Below are 23678 nucleotides of genomic sequence, written 5' to 3' on the forward strand. Positions count from 1 at the left end.
TAACTGCAAAGACCGTAAAAAATACAAAAAAGAATTTAAATGCACGATACCGTAGCTGTACGAGTATGTGAAGTCCAAACGTCCACAAAACTTGCTTGGATTCTTCCACTTGAATCTTCAAGCACAGATGGATTGCCTTTAATCTTCTTTCTTGCCAATGAATGTCAAAGTTATTTTTTCTTCTGTACCAAACCGAGAAGAAATGTCTTTAATTTTCTTTGCTTCTTTAGACTACCAACCAACAACTTCGTCTTTTATTTTTCTTTGCTTTTGTAGCCTACCAACCAACAACTTCGTCTTTTATTTTTTATGGTCACAGCGGTAAACCATAATTTCTTCGTGGGAAAATTGTAACTTAAAGTTCCCGGATCCTTTCGTCTGCATATAATGACCGAAGAAACACACACTTGAACTTCTTTTCAAACAGTGTATTTCTGTAAAAATTAGCCCACGGCTACCAAAAACGAGGGGGTGCAACGCGTACACCACTTAAACTGTCACTACACAACAGATTACTTGGATAAAAGACGGAACTTTTGTCCAGCTAGCAAGCACTAAGCCAACAGTTAAATGTGCGGCCAACTTTCAAACAATCATTTTACGAATGACCAGAATAGATATCAATATCTCAAATTCACGTAGAAAGTAACTGTGACGCAATAAATGAAAGACAATTATGAAGTCATTCCAACAGGTGTTTAAGCTGATGTAATATTTCCTGTTTAAACAGGCCCAAACAGGTCCAAACAGGTCTTATGAACGATGGTGCAATTTTGGCACATGCTTTAGGAATTTCCATGACGTAATATTCAGTAGACTTGAACGGTTTTTATATGACGTTTGATTTGGTGAAAATTGTCGGGAACACCCTAGTCTCTGCAGATTTCAAGATCAGAAATAGTATTGTATGTTAATGTAAAGCTGTAAACACACATAGGCCTATGCAATGCTATGTCAAGTTGTCAGCCATGTCGGATAGTAGGCCTATTGCAATTTTTATCTTCGAAATGGCTAATTTTACCGGTAGGCACTTTAACATTACCCACTCGTCAAAAAGGGTACTCGCGATTCAGCTGATTTCAGTCATGTGACTCGACACGTGATATTCTGATCGAAAAATTTTTATACAAAGAAATTTAACTGAATGCTTCGCTACAACCAGCGTTGCCTAATGGTTAGGGAAGACGAGTAGTAATTTCGATTTCGTTGGTTCGATTCTCACCCTCTGCTAATACTATTTTTTCTTCTGCAACTGAACTGAGTGCAAGAAGGATCTTAATGACTGCAATCAATGGAGTTTATGAGGAAAATTGTGACTAAAACACAAAGCAATTTCACATTGAAAAGCAGGCACTCTTCGACGAGTGGGTGATGTTAAAGTGCCTACCAATTTTACCCACTTGTTGCCATGGTTACAATCAGGTGTTGCCAGAGTTAGGAAGGGTTAGAGAGAGAAACCTGTTATTTTGTCTGCTGCAAAATAGTAGGAGAGGCAGTGATGGGCATTATCGGCGATAATTATCGGCGATAAATTTTTATCGCTTATCGTTATCGCTTAATTATTTTTTCAGTTATCGTTTATCGTTATCGCCAAAGGCAATATTTGATTATCGCCGATAATTAATCGCCGATAAATTTTAGTGGAAAAGTGGAAGCCGAAAGACCATGAAAAGTAATATTTTTACTAGCCACCTAGTTCATGAAACTAAAATTAAAACCAGTTCTTCTTCAGTGCCTGAAGTGTGTGTGCACAGGTCGTTGTCATGGGAGGGGCACGCCCCCTGCAGCGACGGCCCTGACAACACAATAATTTTTAGAGTTGCAAATTGCAATGCAATGAAATGCATGCAACAAGTCTCTTGTTGTTTTGCTGCAATCGATAATCGCGAGTGAATTTTACAATTAAAATGTAAGCGCACAGGCGGTACAGATTCCTTTGAAGCGAAGCGAAAGAAATTGGCAAGTGGTTTATGAAACTGTCGCAATACGAGGCCGCTTTTACATCGGAAACATGATCTTTCACGCCACCATCACTAAAACAAGTCATTACAGAATATGATATTGATTGAAGCGTTTGACATGCAGACCGACATCATTGCATCTTGTAGCCTAGTAGTTTTTGCATGACAATAGGCGCATCGAGTTGCGTGGTAAAATTATGCTCAATACAGTATAACCTTTCATAGCCGAGTGGTGAGAGCGCTGGAACGGCAATCGAAAAGGCAGGACACTGTCTTTCGCAGGACACTTAAAGGCATGCCTGAAAGTGGACAAGAAGATTGGCTTCCTTGCCTTCCCGTCTACTTAATCTAAATCTTCAACCACCGGGCGTAAGCCTGGATACGACGACGATTTACCTATGCGACATAGCCAACGCTCAATCAAATATCTTTATTCCCACTAATAATACAGTGCCTATATTGTAATTCTTATCTCAACAACTCAGCGTTCTGCCATTGCTTTAATAATGGTGTTCACAAAAAAAACAGAAAAAATTTATCTGAAATTATCAGTAAATTACGACAATTATGTTATTGTTCTTGAACAAACACGACTAATTTGACAAGCTTGATGGATTTCACAGTATGCACATTTTTACTACCAATAACGCTTAAGATTACTGATAAATTTTCAAGCATTTTGCGTTTTTTGGAATTTTTTCAATTATTGCTGACTTTGCTGTAAACAGCCCGTAGAAAGCAAAATACAAAGTTTGGAATTTTTTATGGTATTTTCAATTGATTTAATTATTTTGCCTACTGCACGTAAGCGGTAGTGTAACTCAATTGATAAAAGCATCCAACTGGTATCTAATGGTATAATTAAAAAAGCACGGCGGTTACCTCAGTGGTTTGATTCTGGATCAAGAGGTTGAAGATTCGATACCTACTGCCGCTGTTGCGATTCTATTCATGCATAACTTACAAAAAGTTTTGTCCCTTCACAGTATATTATGTTCGATTTTTCGTCATGTTGATGAAAACAGTTCGTGCTGCATGGGATGGGGCAGCGCTAATCAAGAAAAAAAAAAATTATCGTTATCGGACATTATCGGCGATAATTTATCGTTTATCGTTATCGCTTAACTTTTTTTTGATTTATCGTTTATCGTTATCGCTTTAGGCATTTTTCGTTTATCGATTATCGTTATCGCTTAACTGAAAAATGAGTTATCGCGCCCAACACTGAGGAGAGGTTAGAGTTAGGAAAGGTTAGGGTTTTGATCTTTGCCCAGGACTAAAAAAAATATCCAAAATACAAGTTTTTGTTTTCAACAGCTATAAACTTTTCTTCAAATTAGGGCAGAATTCCATATTTGACAATGCTATTGAGGCTATATTTACACTATGTAGTGTTTTAGCATTTTACAGCATTTTATCTTTGTGTATAACTAGTGTGTATCTGTAAATTTAAAGTTATATTTACAATAGTGCATTGTTTGTGAAATAATGGAGCGTTAATACTTTAACCTAATTTATGCTTTGTAAGAACGCGCACCGCAAATTTTGCTTGTGAGATATCACGCGACATGTCGCGCTGGGGGGGCCGGCAGCAACATCTGCACTGGGGCCCGGCAGGGCTCTTGGAGGCCCTGGCTACACTTATGGGTTTAACCAGAGACTTTGTGAGATCTGTAGGGAGTATGGAATCCATTGGACTCTAATCATTGGAGGCTAATCTATTGGACTCTATTTTATTACTTACGTCGTAAATATTGTCTTTCTATTGTTTAAATCAGTTTGTTTTTATTTCTGACCATCACAACGAAAAACAATATAGGCCCATGCCAAACATAACAGATTGCTACATAAAATATATGCCAACCATAACAAAAATAAACAAGACAAAAAAAAGAGTTGCTATGATCGACCTTGATGCGTGATCAAAAGTGCTGATGATCTTGGTAGCCACTTAAACATAGCAATTCCCTGTAAGACCCGATGACACCGCCAACCAATCAGTAGCCTACATGTTTAAGTGACTACCGTCCAATTGTGACTTTTCTAGCATTCAGCCAGAGAGTTAATCCTACTTTGAACTTTGTTTGGTAATTACAGAAGAGAGTTATGGTTAGGGTCAAAATCGAACACAACACATGTCATCGAAATGACTAATACTGCCTTAACCCTCTGACTTAATTTACTTTATATCATAAATGTTTTCCTTGCAACTTCTGATTGGTTGAAATGCTGTTTCTGTAACTTCTGATTAGCCCAATGATTCATTTGTCTCACAAAACTTTTTATGTTGAAGTGTCTACTGATGCTCCTGAGGGGAACGCTCTTTATGCGTTAGCTCAGTGATTTCCATCCGGGTGGGGGGGGGGATTCCTCATTAGGGGGGAATTTCGAAAAAGGAATTTCTAATTTGCCAAGATGCGCTAAAGATCGAAAAGAGAGACTAGACAAGATCGTTCTTCAAAACAAAATACTGTATTTCTTTATTTTGAATTCTTACCAGAAACACAAATCCTTCAGTCAAAGCAATACTAGAAGTAGGCTATAGGCCTATGCCGTAGCCTACATTTTCGGCTTTGGCAAAAACATTCTTCACAAAATTTCACAAGCAAAACAAAATAGCCGTATGGCAGGCACTGATTAGGCTAATATCGATTTCAAAAGTTACAATTGGCAATGAAAAGACGGCAGAAACGTTAAGTCAAGATTTTTCGCATAAAATTTCTTATCTATACTCTATAGCCTACTACAGAATATACTAAATACTGTAAAGTCGTATATAAGCTAAGGTAGTACGAACTAGTATACAGTATTAATTAAAATCCATCAAAAGTGCTTGTTAGAAACTGGCGTTATGTTAATAGGTTTACAGTTGTTAGAAATAAGTTATGTCACAGTTAGCAATGCAATATGATGCTCTTTTACACGCAAACGCAATAAAATGTAAAAAGTTGACGAGAAAGATTCCAACTTAAGTGATATTCGTGTGGTCGGTAAAGGTTGTAGGGATTAGTGCGCTTTCTGTCACTTAACTGTGGTGCCTCAGTAGTAAAACATTGTTTAGGTCTCTACGACTTTTAGAAAATAACTTTGAAAAGTTTACTATTGTCTAGCAAGTAGTTGGTTGTTAATAGAGTATACAGAAAGCAGAAATACTTTTGACATAGAAGAACAAAACTAAAACTACAATGCAAAAGTGCAATCCTTTTTTGAAAACATAATAAATCAAATAAAAGCCCTTAAATCAAAATTGTGTTTTACGTGAAGGTGTAACGGATTCAAAGATGGAAAACGGCGAAATCCAAAATCGACACGAAATTGCCCACTAATCTACACAGGCAGATATGTGTGATACAGGCCAACTCGGTAAAAAAAACACAAATAAACATAGACCATGAGCCTGCTGTTTAGGCAGGTACTATTCGAAAAAATGTTTTTGTGAAGCGAATAAACCAAAGACTATACGTAAAACGAGTAAACGATGATGGAAGCTTTAAAATCTTAAATCAAATAAATTTTGAATGCTTTTCAAGAGTTTTTCGATGGGCTCATTAATAAACCAATCAACACTTAAAGCCACATTCAATCAGCGGTTGTTATGACAATCGAAGAGACTTCAGACTGTTGGCTGATACTGGGCCCAATGTTCTGAGACATTGGAGATATACTGTTGTGCTTTGGGCTGGCGTGACGCTGCGAGTTCTTGGTAATGTTCTTTGAAAGCCGTGTGAACCGAGAAGAGTGAGTGGAGCGGCCGTGCAACTGAGACATATCATCATGGATACTTGCCAATAACTGAGAAGCTCTTGAGCTGCAGAAGGAACATGGTGTTCAATAAAAGCTTGATTGAAAATTACGAGTACACATATTAAACATACACGTCTCGCAGATGTACGTTGTTTCTAACACATTCGAACAAAACAGACGTTTTTCAGTGCAGCGGCATTGAAGCGCAACTGAGTACATTGTTACCGGGATCCTGAATCTATTCCTTCAAGCTAAGCAGGAGCCAGGTTCAGTGTAATTTGCATGACCTGACAAGGTGTCGAAGCCAGGTCTACCAACTCAGAAACGAGAATCTATCCGCTGCGCCAATGAGCCAGTATCATGACTTAGTTAGAACTTTACATAACTTATTTGTGAAGTTTTCGAGTCCTCCAAGTAACATGTAAAAAGTCTTAAAGTAAAAATAGTACAAAAAAGAGTCTCAAAATTAAAGCTGCATACAACGTAAGGCACACAGCTAAAAATTTAGTGGATGCTTTTATTCTACGCATAAGCAGGCTAATGTACAACACTTTACCTTTGATGGTGACTGTGTAGTCTATTTCCTCCAGATTCTTCAGCGAGCAACTGGAAAGGAGGGCTAAGTTCTTTGGGTTGTTTCATAAAAGCGCTAGAAATGGCCTGGGCCAAACTTTGCATGTATTCAGCGACGAATCGTTTAGGTCTGCAATTAAAAACAACAACGCCATAAAAGTCCAAAAACATCCATGTAGTCATAAAAATCTTTCAAATCATGACCTGTTAAAGATTTGATCAATACTAACACAAGAGTTCATATAACAGATTGATGGGGTGATTTTTATGAAATAACTTACATGTTTCCGGGCAACCCAACGTGAAGACAGTGCTTCCAGCCTTCAAGAAAAGCGGGAGATAATTTGTAGTTTTTCGTGTAGTAACTTATAGCGTGAAGAAAATGTGGCTTCTCGCGGCAGATCCGAAGCATCTCTCTTTCAGCTGTGTGGTCGTAGCTTAGATATCCCAAAGCTACAGCAGCTGATCCACGAGTCTGTAAAGTAAGGGTGTAACTACTCTACATTCAGCAACACCAGGTGGTTGAAATAATTTACAGGCGATACACGTCAAGAACAAGGGAACATTTCAATCTGTTATTCTTGGTGACCGAGCTTTGGTCAGTGGTTCGAATCCTCTTCCCAGACAGAAAATCAGTTGTTATTTACAAAAAAAAAAATGACTGATTTGTTGTCTGGGTACAAGTATGCGATACTGCCAGGCTTGAGCTCTCAAACAAGCTTTCTCAGTCCGAGGATGAAAATTAAATTGCCGCAATCCGCAGGCTAGTGATTAATTTGAGGTGAATTACGTATATGTCGCGTGATGGAGAGCAAATTGATTGAAAACAAATTTCCTGCTTGATATGGTTGGCGAAAAATGAATAACAATGTGTTTAAAAAAGAAAAGCAAATTGAAGAAAAAAAGACAAAAGCACCAAAAAAGTAGAGGTGAAAGTGAAAAAGTTAATGAGAAAGAGTGCCAAAGCTAATCAGGGTTGAACATCACAGAATTTAAAAATATTGTGAGATCGGGAAATCCTGAGATTTCAAGAGATGATCAATAGTCGGACTCGACTCAACAGATGACGATGGTTGCCAAACCACACAATGGGAGAAGTGAAAGTCATTCTGTCATCACCTGATCGTTTCGAAGATTTAGTAAATCGCTCAGCAAGGAAACGGCACGTATGGAAATCATAGCAGAAGGAACCCCTGCAAAAGAGGTCATCACACATAACAAATCGTCCGTAACAAACCGTCAATGAATTGTTCTCCAACACAACATTCGAACTTGTTCAATTGTAGGATACTGACCCAAATCGAAAACGGAACACAGTACACAGTAAAAATCCTACAACTCCCAGACTTAAAAGAATATCTTGTTGCAGTTGTTACGTTGTTTAGCATGGCATTCGTACCAGGGGCGGGTCTAGCAAGTCGTCTTAAGGGGGGAGGGGGCGATTTCAACAAAACACAATGACGTGTAAGTAGGTCTACATTAACTCGACCTTGCCAATACACCTCAATTAAAGTTACTTTTCTGTGTTTTTTGGGGGGAGATCGCCACCCCCCTGGATCCACCACTGACTTGTACCTGCTCTCGTGTGGGCCAACCGGGCGATGCAGTCAGCAGCCAAACCCATCATTTCTTCACTTTTGGACGTTTCCAGGCTATTGACAAGAGTTTTTATGCCTTGAGCAGAAGAAATGGCAGGTTCCTTGTCGGGAATGATTCTTGAGAGGACAACAACCTGTAGATGAAATCATTTTTAAATAGAAGACAAAGTCGGACTGAAGGAGGAAGATGCGATGAACAGAATGAGCTGAAGCATGGCTACGGTACCTAAAGATACGGCCTGATTTGTCACATTTTGCAAAAATTTCCAGATTTTGCTAACTTTGGGCGAATGTTTAAATAATTTTTTCTAAAAATTATATTTTTACGCTTTCTTTACTGTTTTTCCCAGATGACACAATGGGTTTTAACATCCTCACATGTTGAAAAACAAAGAAAATTTGATATCAAAGATTTTAGTCAGACTGTTAATTTTTCAATAACAGTCGGATTCAGCATTTTTCAACTTACTTTTTCTCATTTGCTACTGCTTCGCCAAGGCAACAAAAAGCTTTTGTATCATTAGGAGACAGAAAAAGTAAAAAAATCTCAGAAAATGTCAGTCAAACACTAGCAGTAGCTGTAATCAAAATCTGCAAAATGTGACAAATCAGGCCGCATCTCCAGATGGCCATGGCTGAAGAAAAGTGGTAGACAAACACTGCAAGAATCGGCCATTCCCACCAGTGGGGACAAAACTAAATTTGGATTGTGATGATACAGCGTGAGTTAGAATAGAAAATTTTATTACAGCGAATAATTTATAAACTACGTAATTTTCACTGTAGCTACGTAATCTGCAGTCAATATTAAATAAGCCACCAAGCTGGCTTGAACACAACCCAGCGAACTTAGACTGTATCGTTTGTTGGATACAAAGTATAAAAGAACTAAATAGTAACATTCAATAGATTTAAGTAGAAAAAAGGAGATTTTCCTGGCCATTAGCAAAGATTGAGCACTCACTGGTGCAGAGGTGGCTGTGAAGACATCCAATCCAAAATTGACAGCGATACTCACGTCTTTCACCCATGTGACTGGATTTCTAATTATCGCTTCACTAACTCTGCGATTTTTATCTCGACCATCGCCAGACAGCCGTCAAATGATTTTTTTATCCATACATTGATATTGTAACAGATTTCGCAAACTAGCATCCCCATGAACTGGGTTTTGAATATTTTTGTGTCAATTATCAATTAGTCAGTTAACAAGCAGCTGCCAACCTGGAACGCTGCGTTAATAGCAGCTCTGTCGTCAGTCGATGTGAGAAATGGAGCGAAATTGTCCCATCGTACCCCGCCGCAATCCGCAATCTTTTTCTGTTGAAGAACGCTATTGAAGGAGAAAGTGGCAAGAGCTGTTCCTGCGAGACTCCGCACTTTGTCATTAGTGGAATATAGCGACCTGCATGTAACAAAAACAAAATTTGTTTTCATCGATAAAATTCACAAGTTTTGAAAATCAAGTGCGTATTTCCGCTTTGCTAGCATTCAACTGGCCGACTTATGAATAAACACTGAAACAGCCTTTAAAGTTATTCGGAGAAAAAAACTTTTTATCGCTTACCGGATCATATGGAGAAAACTAAAGTCAGGATTCTCATTCAAACTTGCTGTGTTTTCTTGATGCCCTGCAAAGCAACAAGATACAGGAAATGACGGAATGTTCCGTTGGTGCTCAATCAAACACCTCTGGGAACATTTGCTGCTTCTTTTCTGCATGACATGTTTCCACGGGCGATCTTAAGGAATTTTTATTCGAATATTTAGATGAATAAATGCAGAGCGTTTATTTTAAATCAAAGCTGTCTGTTGTTGATAAAACACTTGTTATCTTTCAAACCTGTGGACCAAGAATCATATGAACATTACACTTTATCAAACAAACTGATAGTTAAATTTGTTTGGTAACCCAGCCAGCTAATTAGTGCTTGAGATGTTGAATCGATACACAAAGGACTGCTGTTGGTTAGAATAATGCTGGCAGGGCTAATGAAAAAGACACTTTCATAGTTGAAATACACAGTTGCGCTGTCAACCTACTGGCTGCGACTACCCTGTCTTTCAAGCTGGTCCACTTTGGTAGCTACATTTTACAAGAATGTTTGTTTCTTCCGCGTTTTCTATTTCCATGTTGTGGCTAAACGTTTCATGCTGTTTTGAAATCATGACTCATCAACTCTTTCTGCTGGAACACCATAATCTCACCTCACTGTAGCTGCACTGTAAAACCAAAAGTGAAAATCTGTTAAACTGGCACTTCTTATATAATAATCAACGGCAGGGGCGCCGAAACGATTTTTGACTGGGGGGGCAAGATTACGAAAAAAGGGCACTTTTGTTTACTAAAAGGCCAATTTTTTTCAAGTTTTAAGATAAAACATAGCGATAATGATAATCCGGTATACGAAGAAGGGCACCGTGCTATGTTATGATGATGTAACCTACTGTCAAGCCTTAAAGCAGCCTGCGGCCATGGCCGCTAAGTAGTGCTTGAATGAACCGCCGGTGCTACCTCCTCAATCGGCCAAGTTTGGCCGCCGGTCTCTTCTAGCCAATTATTTAATTTCGCAATAGAATGATCGTGGATTAACTGTCGAAAATATGTAGTATCAAAGAGTGACGCAAAATTAGGTCAGCGCGTCATAATCGCCACTGTTGCATTGTGCGGGGAATATTTGTTATTGATGAAATATAGGCTATCCATCGTCGATCGCCAGCGCTGTAAGTCTTGTTTGTAATTTCCGACGTTTATTTTAACAAAGTCTTAATCCGAAGTGCTAATTTGCATCGGCTGGCAATATTGTCGTTTTTATGTGGATTCGATGTTGTCGGACATTGAACTGTTGTTAAAAAGAAGAACTAAGTTAATTGACATCAATGGGGAAAACATTTTTTGATCATATTTTGCAAAAATTATGCTTCTTTTAGTAATGTCTTTTAGTAATGTAACTTACATCATTAAAATAGCTAAAACCTCAATTGCTAAGGCAACAGGGATCAGATGTCAGTAGATGTAACAGAAAAAATATTTCGCACTTGCTAGTGCATCGTCAGTTATGATAAAGGGCAGTTAAAGCCTACAAGTAATGTTTTAATCATTGAAATACTTATTTTATTACCTTGCCGTTGCCGTCATCGTCAACACATGTCGAACGTTGTTTTTCGTTGCTAAAAAGAATTCTAGAGGAGTGGCGAATTTCTATAAAATCAGCCACATTGGAGACACTCGTGCGAGTGTCGTTTAAATAGTACTGGATTACAATCCTGATAAAGCAGTTATTGCGTGGTGCAACGATTCTATTGTAGGACGTCGCCCAGGCCCAGACTTTAACAACGCTAAGTGATCATTTTAGCATTGTTGCAAGTTTAATTCTATTTATTTGTGAATGTGCTATCGTTATTTTTATTTTGTATTTTGGCCTCCAAGCACGCAGTTTTGGCCGCCGAGAAGGAGCTCCCGGTAGACCACGATGGCTGCCGAAAAAAAAACGAGTTATAAGGCCTGTAGCCTACTGTGTTGCAAAATTTTGTGCCGTAAATATTATTTTGAGGCAAAAATGAAAGATTATATTTAGGCTAAAAGCGAATAGCAGAAATTGTTATATTGCAAAATGTGTAGTAGCTTACATGACTTTAAAAGGGCACCATTGCCCCCCCTGCCCCTCCATATGCAGAAAATTTGAGGGAAGGGGGGACCATTGCCCCCCCTGCTCCCCCGCTTCCGGCGCCCCTGATCAACGGACATTTTTTATGGTATCAACGGGCTGAATTTACGCTGTGCGTTTTTCTGACTTAAATTACAGCACACTCAGACATTTATGCAAAAAAAGAAACAATGTAAAATGGTTTAAAATGTTTAAATGCTGTATATAAGCTAACTTCACGTTGAAACAACGTTTCACCTAAACAAAGCTGTCAAAAGGAGCAGAATCGGTGAGGAACTGTCTAAATTTAAACTTTCATCTTTCTTCGTCTTAAGTTGAGGTTCACTTTCAAATGTTTCAAGTTATTTCATAAATTTGATAATAATGCATGAACAAACCAAGTGCAATGGCTCCAAGCGTGATGGCTGATTCAACTTGAATTAATTCCGCCTTGGAATGTGCCATTAAGGCAACAAGAAATTTCAAGCCTCTGGATTGGGCAATGGTTGTTTGATTTTGGCTGTTGGTGACAAATCCTGTACAATATGATTGAAATCAATTAGACATACTATTGGTTTGCGTACAAAGTTTTTCCATCAAGCCGACTTTGATATGCTTCTCTCCAACCAAACAACTGGAAAAGTATGAGGTTGCACATTGGTTAAGTATTACGTATAGTTGTTTGAATTCACTGGTACGTTTTGTACTAGGTGAGTTTTTCTCACGCCTATTTCATAAGAGTCGAGGTTTTCAAAGCTACATCCGCAACTGAGACCGATCAATGTGACAAAAAAAAACTAAGAAACAGCTTACAATAAAAAGTAAAATTGTTCAATTCAATTTATTTTTCTTTGTCGGAAAACAACAGCAATGATAAAGTTACAAATAGTGTACAGGAACAAAACCACCAAAATTTATTATCTTCTAAACCAGGGCTTCCCAAACTGGGTTTCGCGACCCCCTAAGGAGTCGCGCAACGAACTTCAGGGGTCGCAGAGAGTATACCAATTTGCACAAGGTACTGCATATTAACACTTCTGTGCGAGATGCTGTGACAGTTATAAACTTTATTAACAGTCGCGCACTCAATAGGCTGCCCGTATTTTTGAAAATTTATGAGGTGAAATGGAATCCGAGTTAAAAACTTTTTTATTGCATCGTGAAGTGAGGTGGCTTTCAAAAGTCAAAGCTTTAAAATGGCTAGCCAATTAACGTTGAAAACTGAAATCGTGATTTTTCCAACAGAATAAAATTCAGTCTTGGTCTACCATTTTCTCCATAACATCTAGTTTTTGAAATTATGTCAAATTTGCTTGAAAAACTAAACGAACTTTAATTTGTCCCTCCTAGGAGAAAACATCTATATTTTACATTTAAGTCTAAAATTGATGCGTTTATCAAAAAAATTGAACATCTGGAAACCAAAATTTCAAAATGATTTATCTGAAATGTTCTCACTTCGCCTACCGTTCCAACCAAAGCAACATTGAAACCGTCTTGAGACCAGCTTTAACTAACATTGAGCGACGGGTGCACTTGCCTTGTAGCAGAAGGCAGTCACACCCATCACACTGAATAAATGTGTTTGCTTTCTTGTTTTGTTTCCAGTAGGCTACCCAAAGGCTTCGTTGTGAGGGTCAGAAATAATTATATAAAAAATGAAAACAAACTGAAATGAGTGCCAATAAATTATTTTTGGTTTTCGTTTGATCTAAGCTTTTTAATAAATATCACAAATGGATATTTCGCACTTTTTATCATTTTAATCGTATGGGGTCGCAAAAATTGTTAGAGGTTCAAAGGGGTCGCGAGCAAAAAAGTTTGGGAAGCCCTGTTCTAAACATACTGAGATCTCCACAAGAAAAGTTGTAAAGAAAACATCACGTTATAAAATCTAACTCAGCACTTTTCAACCTTTTTTCCATCGTGAAACACCTGATTTACTTTCGCGTTTGTCAGGGAACCTCTGCTCTAACAAAAATTTAGAAATCACGACTTGCTTGTAAGAAAATCAAGTATTTCGTCATAACACTTCAAAAACTAATTGGACGCTCAGCAAATAACAGTTATTATATATTAAAAAAGTTACAAAGTCAGAAATAACATTGTTTAACTAATTGGCCTCCTTGGAGTGTGAATGCGGCACAGTGATCTAAAAATTCAGAATCACCTATCAATTCAGTAACATACAAATTCAGTAATTGCTTCAGTGAAGCTAGAAATCAGTTCTCCTGAAAAAAGAGAAACCCTCGAGTAACTAATCTAAATGTAATTAAAAAGAAAGTGTAATAACAGGTTGTAGACTATGTTTGTTAACATTTATGTTTTGTCGCTTCGATTTTTTTCTTGATCTCAATTATTTTGTGACACGAGTTGCTGTCGCTTTGCTTGTCATGAATAAAAATAAACTGAACAATGGAAAAGGCTAAAAAACAAAATCTACTCGCCGATTCCGAGGCAAAGATGCCTGAGAGTTTGAATAACAGAAGTGACAACACTGGAATTGGAAGATCGAAGCTGTCGAACTAAAGGTTGGATGCCATTTGCCTCGGCGATTGCCTGTTGTTTGTTATGAGCTCCTTGGGCCAAAACACCTGGAACAAACAAATGGAAAAATAAGTCACACTGTTAGCACCTTTAGAGGGGTAAATATAAAAAAAATAAAGATGCCTTTATAATCACGACATAGTACCATACACTACAGTGCAGATGCATAATTGCACACAGGAGCTCTACTTTAAAAAAAAAAAGAGTTCCGAGAAAGTCTGCCCAACCGTTTATTTATTGAGAGGTGCATTGCTTTGCTGGATGGCTCCACGGGCTGCCGTTGCTACTCGCTACATTAGCTACCGCACAGTTTTTCGAGTTTAAAGTTAAGCAGTCTAGGTCTAGAATTTCTAGACCACTAATGGGAAAGAGAAAGAAAAAAACTAAATCGTTTCTTCCTATACATAACCTTGTTAATATCGTATGTGAGAACATGTCTAAAGCATGAACACAATGATGTCATCCTATAAAAGTCATAAAAGTAGAAAAATTCGAGAAAAACGGTAGCCTACATTTAAAAATAAACAGAAAAGAGATGTAACTACTCACCCAGCCCTTCAGCTCCAATGTGATTCAAATTGTCTGCGAATTCACCAGCAGCTCCGAGAAACTCAATTAACATGTTCACTCCTAAAGAACAAATTCGCACCTAATTAAAATGCACTAGGTTGAAAAAAATGCTGTGCTTTGTGTATCTGCCTCCATGTCGTTAACTATCAGCTGATAGATTCAACAATTTACGTTGCAAAATTAGGAAACAACACAGCAGGTCACTGATTTAGACTCATGAATATAGCAGCTACCTTTTTGAGAAGGGGGGTTCGGGTTTGAAGCTTTCAGGTCATAGCAAAAGTTTTATAAAAATTACAATGAATTTCGTTTCTGGTTAACATTTTGTATTACGAGAATCGATTTCGTGAAGCAAGGTGTTCGGCTGCCGCTGTATACGGTTACGCTAAGACTTTATTGTAAATCTCTCAACGCAACGTGTAGCCGTTGCCCTGGTGAACGCAAGCCTGCAAATAAATAAATACACATGATTGTTATACCCATCATGGAGGCCATTGCTCTTTTCTCATTTATATCAGGTCCAGCCAAAGACCACAGTGTCAACGAAATAGCTTCTTGCAGAGGAAGAGCACGACTCTTTTTCAATATCTGCATCAGGGGAGTCACAGCACCTTCGTTAAGGATCTTTTCTCTTGTATAGGAGTTATTGAGAGAAAGCTGATACAGAGTCTGAAACACACAACAAAAGTAAATGAGTTCTCCGAACATAGTTAAAAAAAAACAACTTGAAAGATAAAAAAGTAATTTATTAAATTAGGAAAAAGTTTTATCCTTTTGCTAACACGTGAAAGCACAAAAATTAGAAAAGTTGCTAAAGATGATCAACATTTAAACAAAAGTCCAAAGGTGTTTCTCAGCAGCCGATTGTAGCAAGAATAGGCAGCGATCATTGCACCGTTAAAAGTGATGTTACACTTTCCGGAATTTTAACAAATTACAACCACTGCACTGTCTATAAGTACGATATTTATTGTCTTTCCAGACAGAAACAGAGTAACCTTGAACGCACAGATTGATAAATCACTTACGTTTATAGCACTGGTTTGAAGGTCTCTGTGTTTATTTGCTCTTGAAACCATCACCAATGGAATGGCTCCACCGGCGTCAATGCACATGTCCTGATTGTCCGTGTTGTTCATTGCAATGCTTGCAATGACCTTTGTTAGAGCCATAAGCAAAGGAACACACGTTTGGCTGTCAGGATGCTCAAATAAACTGTGCAGCGCTTCAAAGATCCCGGATGTTCCGCTGACAGCTTTTTGGAGGGTTTCTGAGACGGAGGCAATGTTTCGAATGGCTAGAATAGCGTTTGTGAGTGCTTCCACGGCCACTTTGTCTGGTTTGTTTATGATCTTGAGAGCAGATTGAACGTAATTGGACTCATTCACTTGAGAAGCAAGGTCTCCAGATGTGGCAGTTACTTCGCGCAGTATGTTAAACCCAAAAGTGTAGACTGGCTTTATTCCACGATTGATCAATGAAATTAAAACTTTAATACCACCAGCCTTTGCAAATAGGCCAGGGTTGCCAGGATGGCAAATCATGTTGTTTAAGACAGCTACATTTAAGGTTTTAACATTATCACCGCAAGAAGATTTCAACACCTGGAAAGAATTTGAATGTCCTATTACTTTGTTTCATAATTCACAACATTTATTTATTTTGTTTAAAAAGGATGAACGCAGGACGAAGACACTGTTTGACTAGAAGTGTCTACACAAATGGAAACACAAAATAAAGTCAGACCTAAATTTCAAACGACAAAACGGAATTAAATGATTCTAAAAGTAATAAGTTCTCTGTTAACATGAAGAACAACGGTTGCTCGTAAGGGAAAGAAGACAAATGTCGTCTTCTATGTTGAACAAGCCATTTAAGACAACGCAGATTTTAATACTACTGTAGCCTACAAACAATGCAACAAAATTACATCATGTGTGCTGAATTAGGTTTTTTACTCTCTTTTCTGTTCAACTGATAGCTCACAACATACTTTTATAAGAGCTGGTATTGCATCATGTTGTACAAGCGGTTCCCAGTGTGATATATCGCACTTGCATTCATTGTTCGAATCTCTTGTCAGTCTTTCCATAATCATGGCAGCCTAGAAAATCATATATAGTATGTAGGCCTAATCATTCAAATTATGAAACGCTTCAACGAAAACGCTAAATTTTTATAATGCATGAAAACATGAGCAATGAGCATGGTGTGTCGCTTTGACAGTAATACGTTTTTGGTAGGCTACACAATCACATGGGTCTTTCCCACTGCGCAGACATGCAGGCGAGAGCCTTAATACGACTTTTGAAAGGGGCCAATTGGACACTGCTCAAGAGCATGTAGCTGTTTCTTTGGCAGGACATTTAATGGCATGCCTATTGGTCAGCAATCAACATGAAAACTGGCTTCCTTGCCTTCTCGTCCACTTAATCTAAATCTTCAGCTACCGGCTGTAAGCTTGGATACGACAAGAAAGCCTGGATACGACAGATATAGTAAATTAGCACCTTAACTATTAAAGAACATGCCGACAATACCAAATTTATATAAAAACAGAGCAATCGTTCTTTGCTGCATTTACCGATAAAGGTATTACGCCTACTACATTTTAAAACAAGGCCTGTGGAGGCTGTGGTTATTATCACCTTTTCAGCTTCAGCATCGGTATTAGCAGAAAGAAACTTTACGAGGCGTTTCCAAACGTTAAGTTCCGAATAATTTTCTTCTATAAAGTGGTGAAGCATTTCCAGGTTTTCTGTTAAGGCACAGATTTCAACAATCCCGTGATTTTGGCCGTCGATAGCACCCACTCTTGCACCTAATGAAACACGTAATTGATTGTTTAAAATAGGTTTTGTTTTTGCGTTTTAAAAATTCAATACCGGTATTACAATAGCTAAAATCCACTTCTAAACCAATTTGTTGAAAGCTGACGTTGATTTTAATGCCTTTTTTCTACAAAATTAATGGTCGAGTTTTGTGAGGAAGTAAAATCAAATTGAGTGAAAGAAAAGAATATTTGCTTTTTTTCAAAACTAACACTCATCAACTATTTCAAATTAAATGTTACCAAGAAACTCCTCAACATTTACCTATTTACCAACATCCCTTTTCATACACTAATATCATAAACCACTTGGCCAATCCAACCTTTGAAAACATAAAATCCTAAGGCATACTGGTACGATTACAATATGTACATATAGTAGGCCTACATGGAAATTAGATTGGACAAAACTGTGAGCAAATACTTACGATACCTAGCTGTATAAGTTTCTCTACGCTCTTTGACTTGTTTTTTTGAACTGCCAATAATAATGGTGTGCATTGAAAGGAGTCTTTCGTCTCAACTTCAAGATATTCTTCATTTGTTGTGACGAATTTCTCAATGGACATCAGCAATTCTTTCTCTGCAGCCACACAGTGGTGGATGGCAGTCCACCCATCATCATCAAACTCAATATCCATAATTATTTAAAAGTTTGTTTAAAAAAGTTTCATTAAGTTTACCAATGATAACTTCAAAAAACAAAAACAATATGTTTGGTAACTTTTCTAAGTTCCCCCAATAGCCTACAGTTTAATAATGTTTTTTATAACAGAACTGAGCTTTCACATTTCATTACAGAATATCTCTACAGAATACGAAATTAAATATCTGAAGTTGGTTGGTTTCAATGTGTATTTCTTATTTCTAGAAGTTTACTTTGTGAGTTAACTGTTTATTTTACTTTCCAATCATGGCACTTCCAATCAAGTCTTTTCTTCCACTCCTTAAATGATTTACTTCTATAGTGTTATGTTATTATTTAGTGATCTATTGTGGTGCGTGTTATTTCGCGTTGTCCAAAATCCTAACTATGCTGCTCTGTTTCAAAGATACCTACTCTACATTTAGATGTCCTGATAACAACCTAACAAAAACCGAAGATTTTCAATTGTTTTGTTAAATTAACATACAAGACAATGAATAACTTTGTTCTGTCACTTGACTTATATGTATAACACTAAAGTACTGTAGTTAAACTCTATCGATGTTGTGATGTACATTGTTAAAGTCTGGTCTCTATTTTAAATACTTGTTGCTTGAAAAAACGACTACAACTCTTTCAGCTGTTCAAACACACCTGTACTGCAGTTTCACAATTGATTGTAAAATAAATGATATGCCACAGCCAAAAAAAAGTTACAGAATTACAAACTATTGGAAAAAATTGTAATAACAACAACTTCAATGGATTAACTTCAATAGATTTACTTGTAAATCTTTGGATGAAAGTGGGTAGGCTACAATATATAACAGATACAATCAGAAACTTCAAAACAGAATTCACAATAGAAACTTGATATGTTAAACAGAAAAGGACATGGTCTTTAATTTAAGACTACAATGTAAGGTATTTAAAATACACCAGAACATTTCATTTATGAGTCTACAAAAGAATTAACATTTTGAGCTTTTTTTGTTTATTACTAAACCCTGACAATAGCGTATTTTTGAAAATAGCATGTACCAAAGGTGCTTTGATATTCCAAATGAAGTCATTTCTATTGCGTGTCCGTTTTGCTTAAATGTTGTTTTAGTTTGCGAATAAAAAGTGACTCTGTATCAGTCTTTCTAATTGAAGAAGGAAATTTGTTCCATCTTTTCGCACCTGTGAATTCTATTGAATGCTGAGTAAGCGTTTTTGAGAAGTATGGAATGTTTAGAGAATCATCATCATGGTTTCTTGTAGACGGGCTGTGAACCTCTTTGACATATTTAAAAAGGTTGGAGAAGCAATCTGGTAGTAAATTGCTGTAAAATTAAAACACCAATTTCCAGTTTGAACAATTGCTCAATTGATATCGGATCTTGCTACAACTATCATTGTTGGGACCGAAAATGCGATGAAATTTGTCACAGATTTTTTGAAGTTTTTGTGTAAGTCCTTCGTTGCCATATTTCCAAGTCGTAATGCAATACCTCAGGTTACTTTCAATTAAAGAATGGTAAAAGCCAGGGGTGTGCAACCTTTATTACAGGAGGGCCATATATAAATATCTGGATGAAACCGCGGGCCGCACGTTTATTTAACATACGCTTTCTAGTAGTTGCAAGCACATAAAAGTAGTTTTTTGTTATTCATATGACATTATTAGAGGTTATCTCCTTGCAGAAATAATAAGTTAAGACGCATAAACTTCTGAAGAAAACTGCTATTCAATTTATTGTCACACCGACTACGAATTCAGTGAGAAATTAGCAGCTGGTTTCTTTTCCCGACGATTTTTTCCAACTTTATATGGAAGTGCTGCCAATTCCATTTTCCAAGCGTTCGTCTGTCAGAACAGATCAAAAGGGAGATTTTATGACGCTCATTTTAGAAAAAAATTGTTTGCACAAATACATTGAGCCAAAAAGAGCCATTTTTAAAGCCATAAATTTTTTTCAAATGTGGAAAGTCATCTTGGTTGAGACGTTTTCGGTAAAAATCAAAACATTCACGACTGCTTTCCGCAGTTAGTAAAATCGCAGCCCTTGCTAAACCAACGCACCTCGGAATTTTTATGTGTCGTGTTGAGATCATCCAGAAACTTTTGAAACTGACGATGGTTGAGCCCTCGTGCTAGAATGAAATTACTGCTTTAATAACCTGGTTCAAGACATGTTTGAACTTCAAGGATTATGCGCAAAAGTTTTGCTGGTGAATGAATTAATCCTTCTGGTCCGTACTTTCATCGATCGCAAAACTCCATGAAACAAATTTCTTCACCTTTTCCCTGAGAGTGTCACTAATATCACAAGCAAGATCATCGATAGCCTACGCCTCGCTATCGTCCACCGTGACAGACTTATTTTCTCGAACCCACACTTCATTTTAGGGCACATTTCTTCTGCGACATCGATAAGACACTGCTTCACAAAATTACCGTCAGAATACGGTTTCATAGTTTGAGCTATTCTCTGTGCAATTCTGTGCCTCTGATCTACTGTCGTTCCAAATAATTAAATACAATCGGATAAGCAGTGGCCGGTGGGAGATTTTTAAAGTGGTTAACAGAAGGTGCGAAATGAACAATAAAAATAACATGAACCGCGGGCCGCACGTTGCACACCCCTGGTATAAGCAGATCAAATTTGACAAATTAAAACAGGGTCTAATCTTGGTAATTATGCCAAAATTTCTTCGAAGCTTTTGCAGCAAGTGTTGCATGTGTGGTTTCCATGAAAGATTTTTATTCCGAGTCAGGCCAAGGAAACTGATATTTTGTACTCTCTCAATTGGTTGATCATTTATACTTAAGATTTGCTTACACCTATTCGTACGTAAACTGTTAGTATCAAATACCATGTATTTTGTTTTGTTTACATTGAGTGATAATTTATTTATTACAAGCCATTTGACAACTTCTTGCATTTCTGCATTGGCCGCTTCATGCAATTTATCCACACTCTTACCTGATATCAGAAGATTTGTGTCATCCGCAAAAATGATAGAATCAGTACAATTTAAACAATTTGGGAAGTCGTTAATGTAAATTATGAATAATAGGGGGCCTAAAATAGAACCTTGGGCCACACCACACTTTGTCTCTAATGGAGTTGAAACACTACCAGAAATTTCTACTGTCTGAAAACGATTATTTAAGTAGCTTCGAAACCACTGGAGGGGTGTTCCTCTGATACCATAGTGATAAAGTTTTGTCAGAAGTATTTCATGATTTACTGTGTCAAAAGCTTTTGACAAATCTAAAAAAATGCCAAGGGTTGCTTCTTTATTTTCCATTGCTTTGTAGATCTTGTTGGTTAGTAGTGTAGTAGCCTGGTTCAGCGGTTCTCAACCTGTAGTCCGCGGACCACTCCGCGGGTATTTGCCTGGTGGTCAGCGAGCAAAGTCTGAAGTTGTTGTTTTTTAACCCTTTGCATAGAAGTTGTCAATTTTATCAAGGCTCATCCACTAAATTGTCGTCTCTTTGCTTCATTATGTTCGAATAAGGATCTTGATCAAGAACATCTACTGATGCATACTCAAGTTCGCTGGTTATCAAGGGGAAAAGTGTTTAACCATGGGTTTAACAGACTGTTTGAGTTACGTGATGCTGCGAGAGAGTTTCCTTGAGAAAAAATCCAAGCTTGTTGCTCATTTCAACGATAGCTTTTGGGTTGCTGTTCTGGCTTATTTGGCTGACATTTTTGAACAACTAAATAAACTTAATTCATCGCTGCAAGGAAAGCAGATAAATTTAATTACGGTATCCTCAGTGATAAAGCAGGCCTCGAAATTCACGGCGGACATGTCCACCGTCACAGCATGTGATGTCTGCGGGAAGTACCCTCTAGATCGGTCATATTTGTCCGCCGACAAATAACACAGGAACTACTGATACAAATCGTCATTGCATAGCACAAACAATTGTTGCAAGAATATAATTTCCTGCGCATCTAGAAAATGTGAATACTGTATCTCCTAGCTTCCATTCAAGAAGGAAAACTTTCGATTTTTACGTTGCTTCAACGATTGATGACATTGAATCAGTGTAACAAAGGCAAATTATTCGCTAAGAATCGATGGGAATACCTGCACCTCTACACTAAACACGCGCAACTTAATTCAAGTCTTATGTCACAATGTCTGGCTTTGATCAGTAATATTGATAACACGCAAGGTTGGTTCCAAAGTTAGATTATACGAGTGGACTATAACAGCACATTGGAGCAAAATTTGTTAAGTTTTGGGATTACAGTAAGAAAGAAAACGCCCACGTAAAAGTAAATTTCGCTCACAAGACACACAAAAATAAACCTAAAGAAAAAAAGCCCAATGAAACTTTGCACAGCAGAAAATAGTGGCATTAGTGTAGAAGTTTTCCGACTCGTGCCCAGAGCATTGTGACGCAAAAAGCCACACGACCTCGTTCGGTGGAAATTAATCACTTATGCGTCGTATTAAGCATCCACACGGCGCTTTAACTCTTCGAGCGCACATCGTTGGTCTGATGAAAGCCTTTCAAAGTCAGTGACTTCACTAATATTTTAAATAGCCTACTCAACCGTAGCTATACAGTAGTTCTCAAATGGCAAAGAATTATCAAGATAAAGTGATTAAACATGACGATCAACGCTAAAACTGGTGTGTCCGCCGTGAGACTTAATTTGTCCGCCGAGATAGCTGCTCAGACCGGACACGTTTGTCCACCGTCAACAAAAACGAATTTCGAGGCCTGTAAAGTGTCTGCTTTTACGAAAAAAAATTGTATTTGGAAGACAAGATTATTGCAGGGCAACTTTGACATGGTTGACCAATTGTACGAATTCACTGAGAAACCAGAAAATTCTGAAATCAATAAACAACAGTTGATGAATTTTATTTCTAACCATAGTCAGTCACTGCAGGATCATTTTAACTTCTACTTTGGTGATTTGAACGTTCAGAGTTTTTCATGGGTTTCCAGTTCATGGACTGACCAGTGACACTACTTTGCATATGTTGCATCCATCTGCGAGAGTGAGCTTAATGAAATTTTGGATACAAGCTTCACATGAGTATCAACAACTGTCTCAGAAAGCTTTGAAAATTATTTTACCTTTTGCGACATCTTATCTTTATCAATGTGGATTTTCTGCATTGGTTAGCCTACAATAAAAGCAAAGTATGGTTCTTGACTTGAAGTCGAAGATGAACTCCGATTGAGTCTTTCAAGTATTACACTTTGTTTGGATATGCTGTGCTCAAATGTGCAAGCTCAAGGCTCACACTAAATGTAGCAATCTTTCTAAAACCAACTAGCCCACTGTTAATGACTTAGCAAGCAATAAGTAACATTTGTTCCTTGCAAGGGGAAAAGGAAGGGGAGGGAAGTAGTGGTCCGTGACTGAGAAACGATTTTTTTAGGTGGTCCTTGAAGCTGAAAAGGTTGAGAACCTCTGGCCTGGTTCGTGCATGGTTTTAACTCCTGCAAATCTGACTTGCAACTCCTCCCGCAAACTTTTTGACATTTGTCTCTATAAAACCTTGACTTTGTTTAGAAACTTTTAAGCTGTGTCTGATATA

The 23678-nt window shown here is 37.6% G+C and overlaps 1 protein-coding gene across 1 annotated transcript; it reads right to left on the reverse strand.

The window, feature by feature from the left end:
* Positions 1-4431: 4431 nt before the first annotated feature.
* LOC145787513 (ankyrin and armadillo repeat-containing protein-like) lies at positions 4432-18111 on the reverse strand. Its single transcript, XM_082599270.1, has 15 exons — positions 17904-18111; positions 17289-17461; positions 16634-16744; positions 15669-16244; positions 15120-15309; positions 14620-14700; positions 13971-14117; positions 11922-12059; positions 9444-9507; positions 9101-9281; positions 7854-8010; positions 7398-7471; positions 6560-6753; positions 6262-6408; positions 4432-5769 (listed from the first exon to the last, which is right to left on the reverse strand). Exons 1-15 carry the CDS (start codon positions 18109-18111, stop codon positions 5541-5543), a joined length of 2670 nt encoding a protein of 889 aa, XP_082455396.1. The 3' UTR covers positions 4432-5540.
* Between the last annotated feature and the right edge of the window lie 5567 nt (positions 18112-23678).

Source organism: Aplidium turbinatum, chromosome 18, assembly GCF_918807975.1.
Source record: "Aplidium turbinatum chromosome 18, kaAplTurb1.1, whole genome shotgun sequence".
NCBI classification, from domain to species: Eukaryota; Metazoa; Chordata; class Ascidiacea; order Aplousobranchia; family Polyclinidae; genus Aplidium; species Aplidium turbinatum.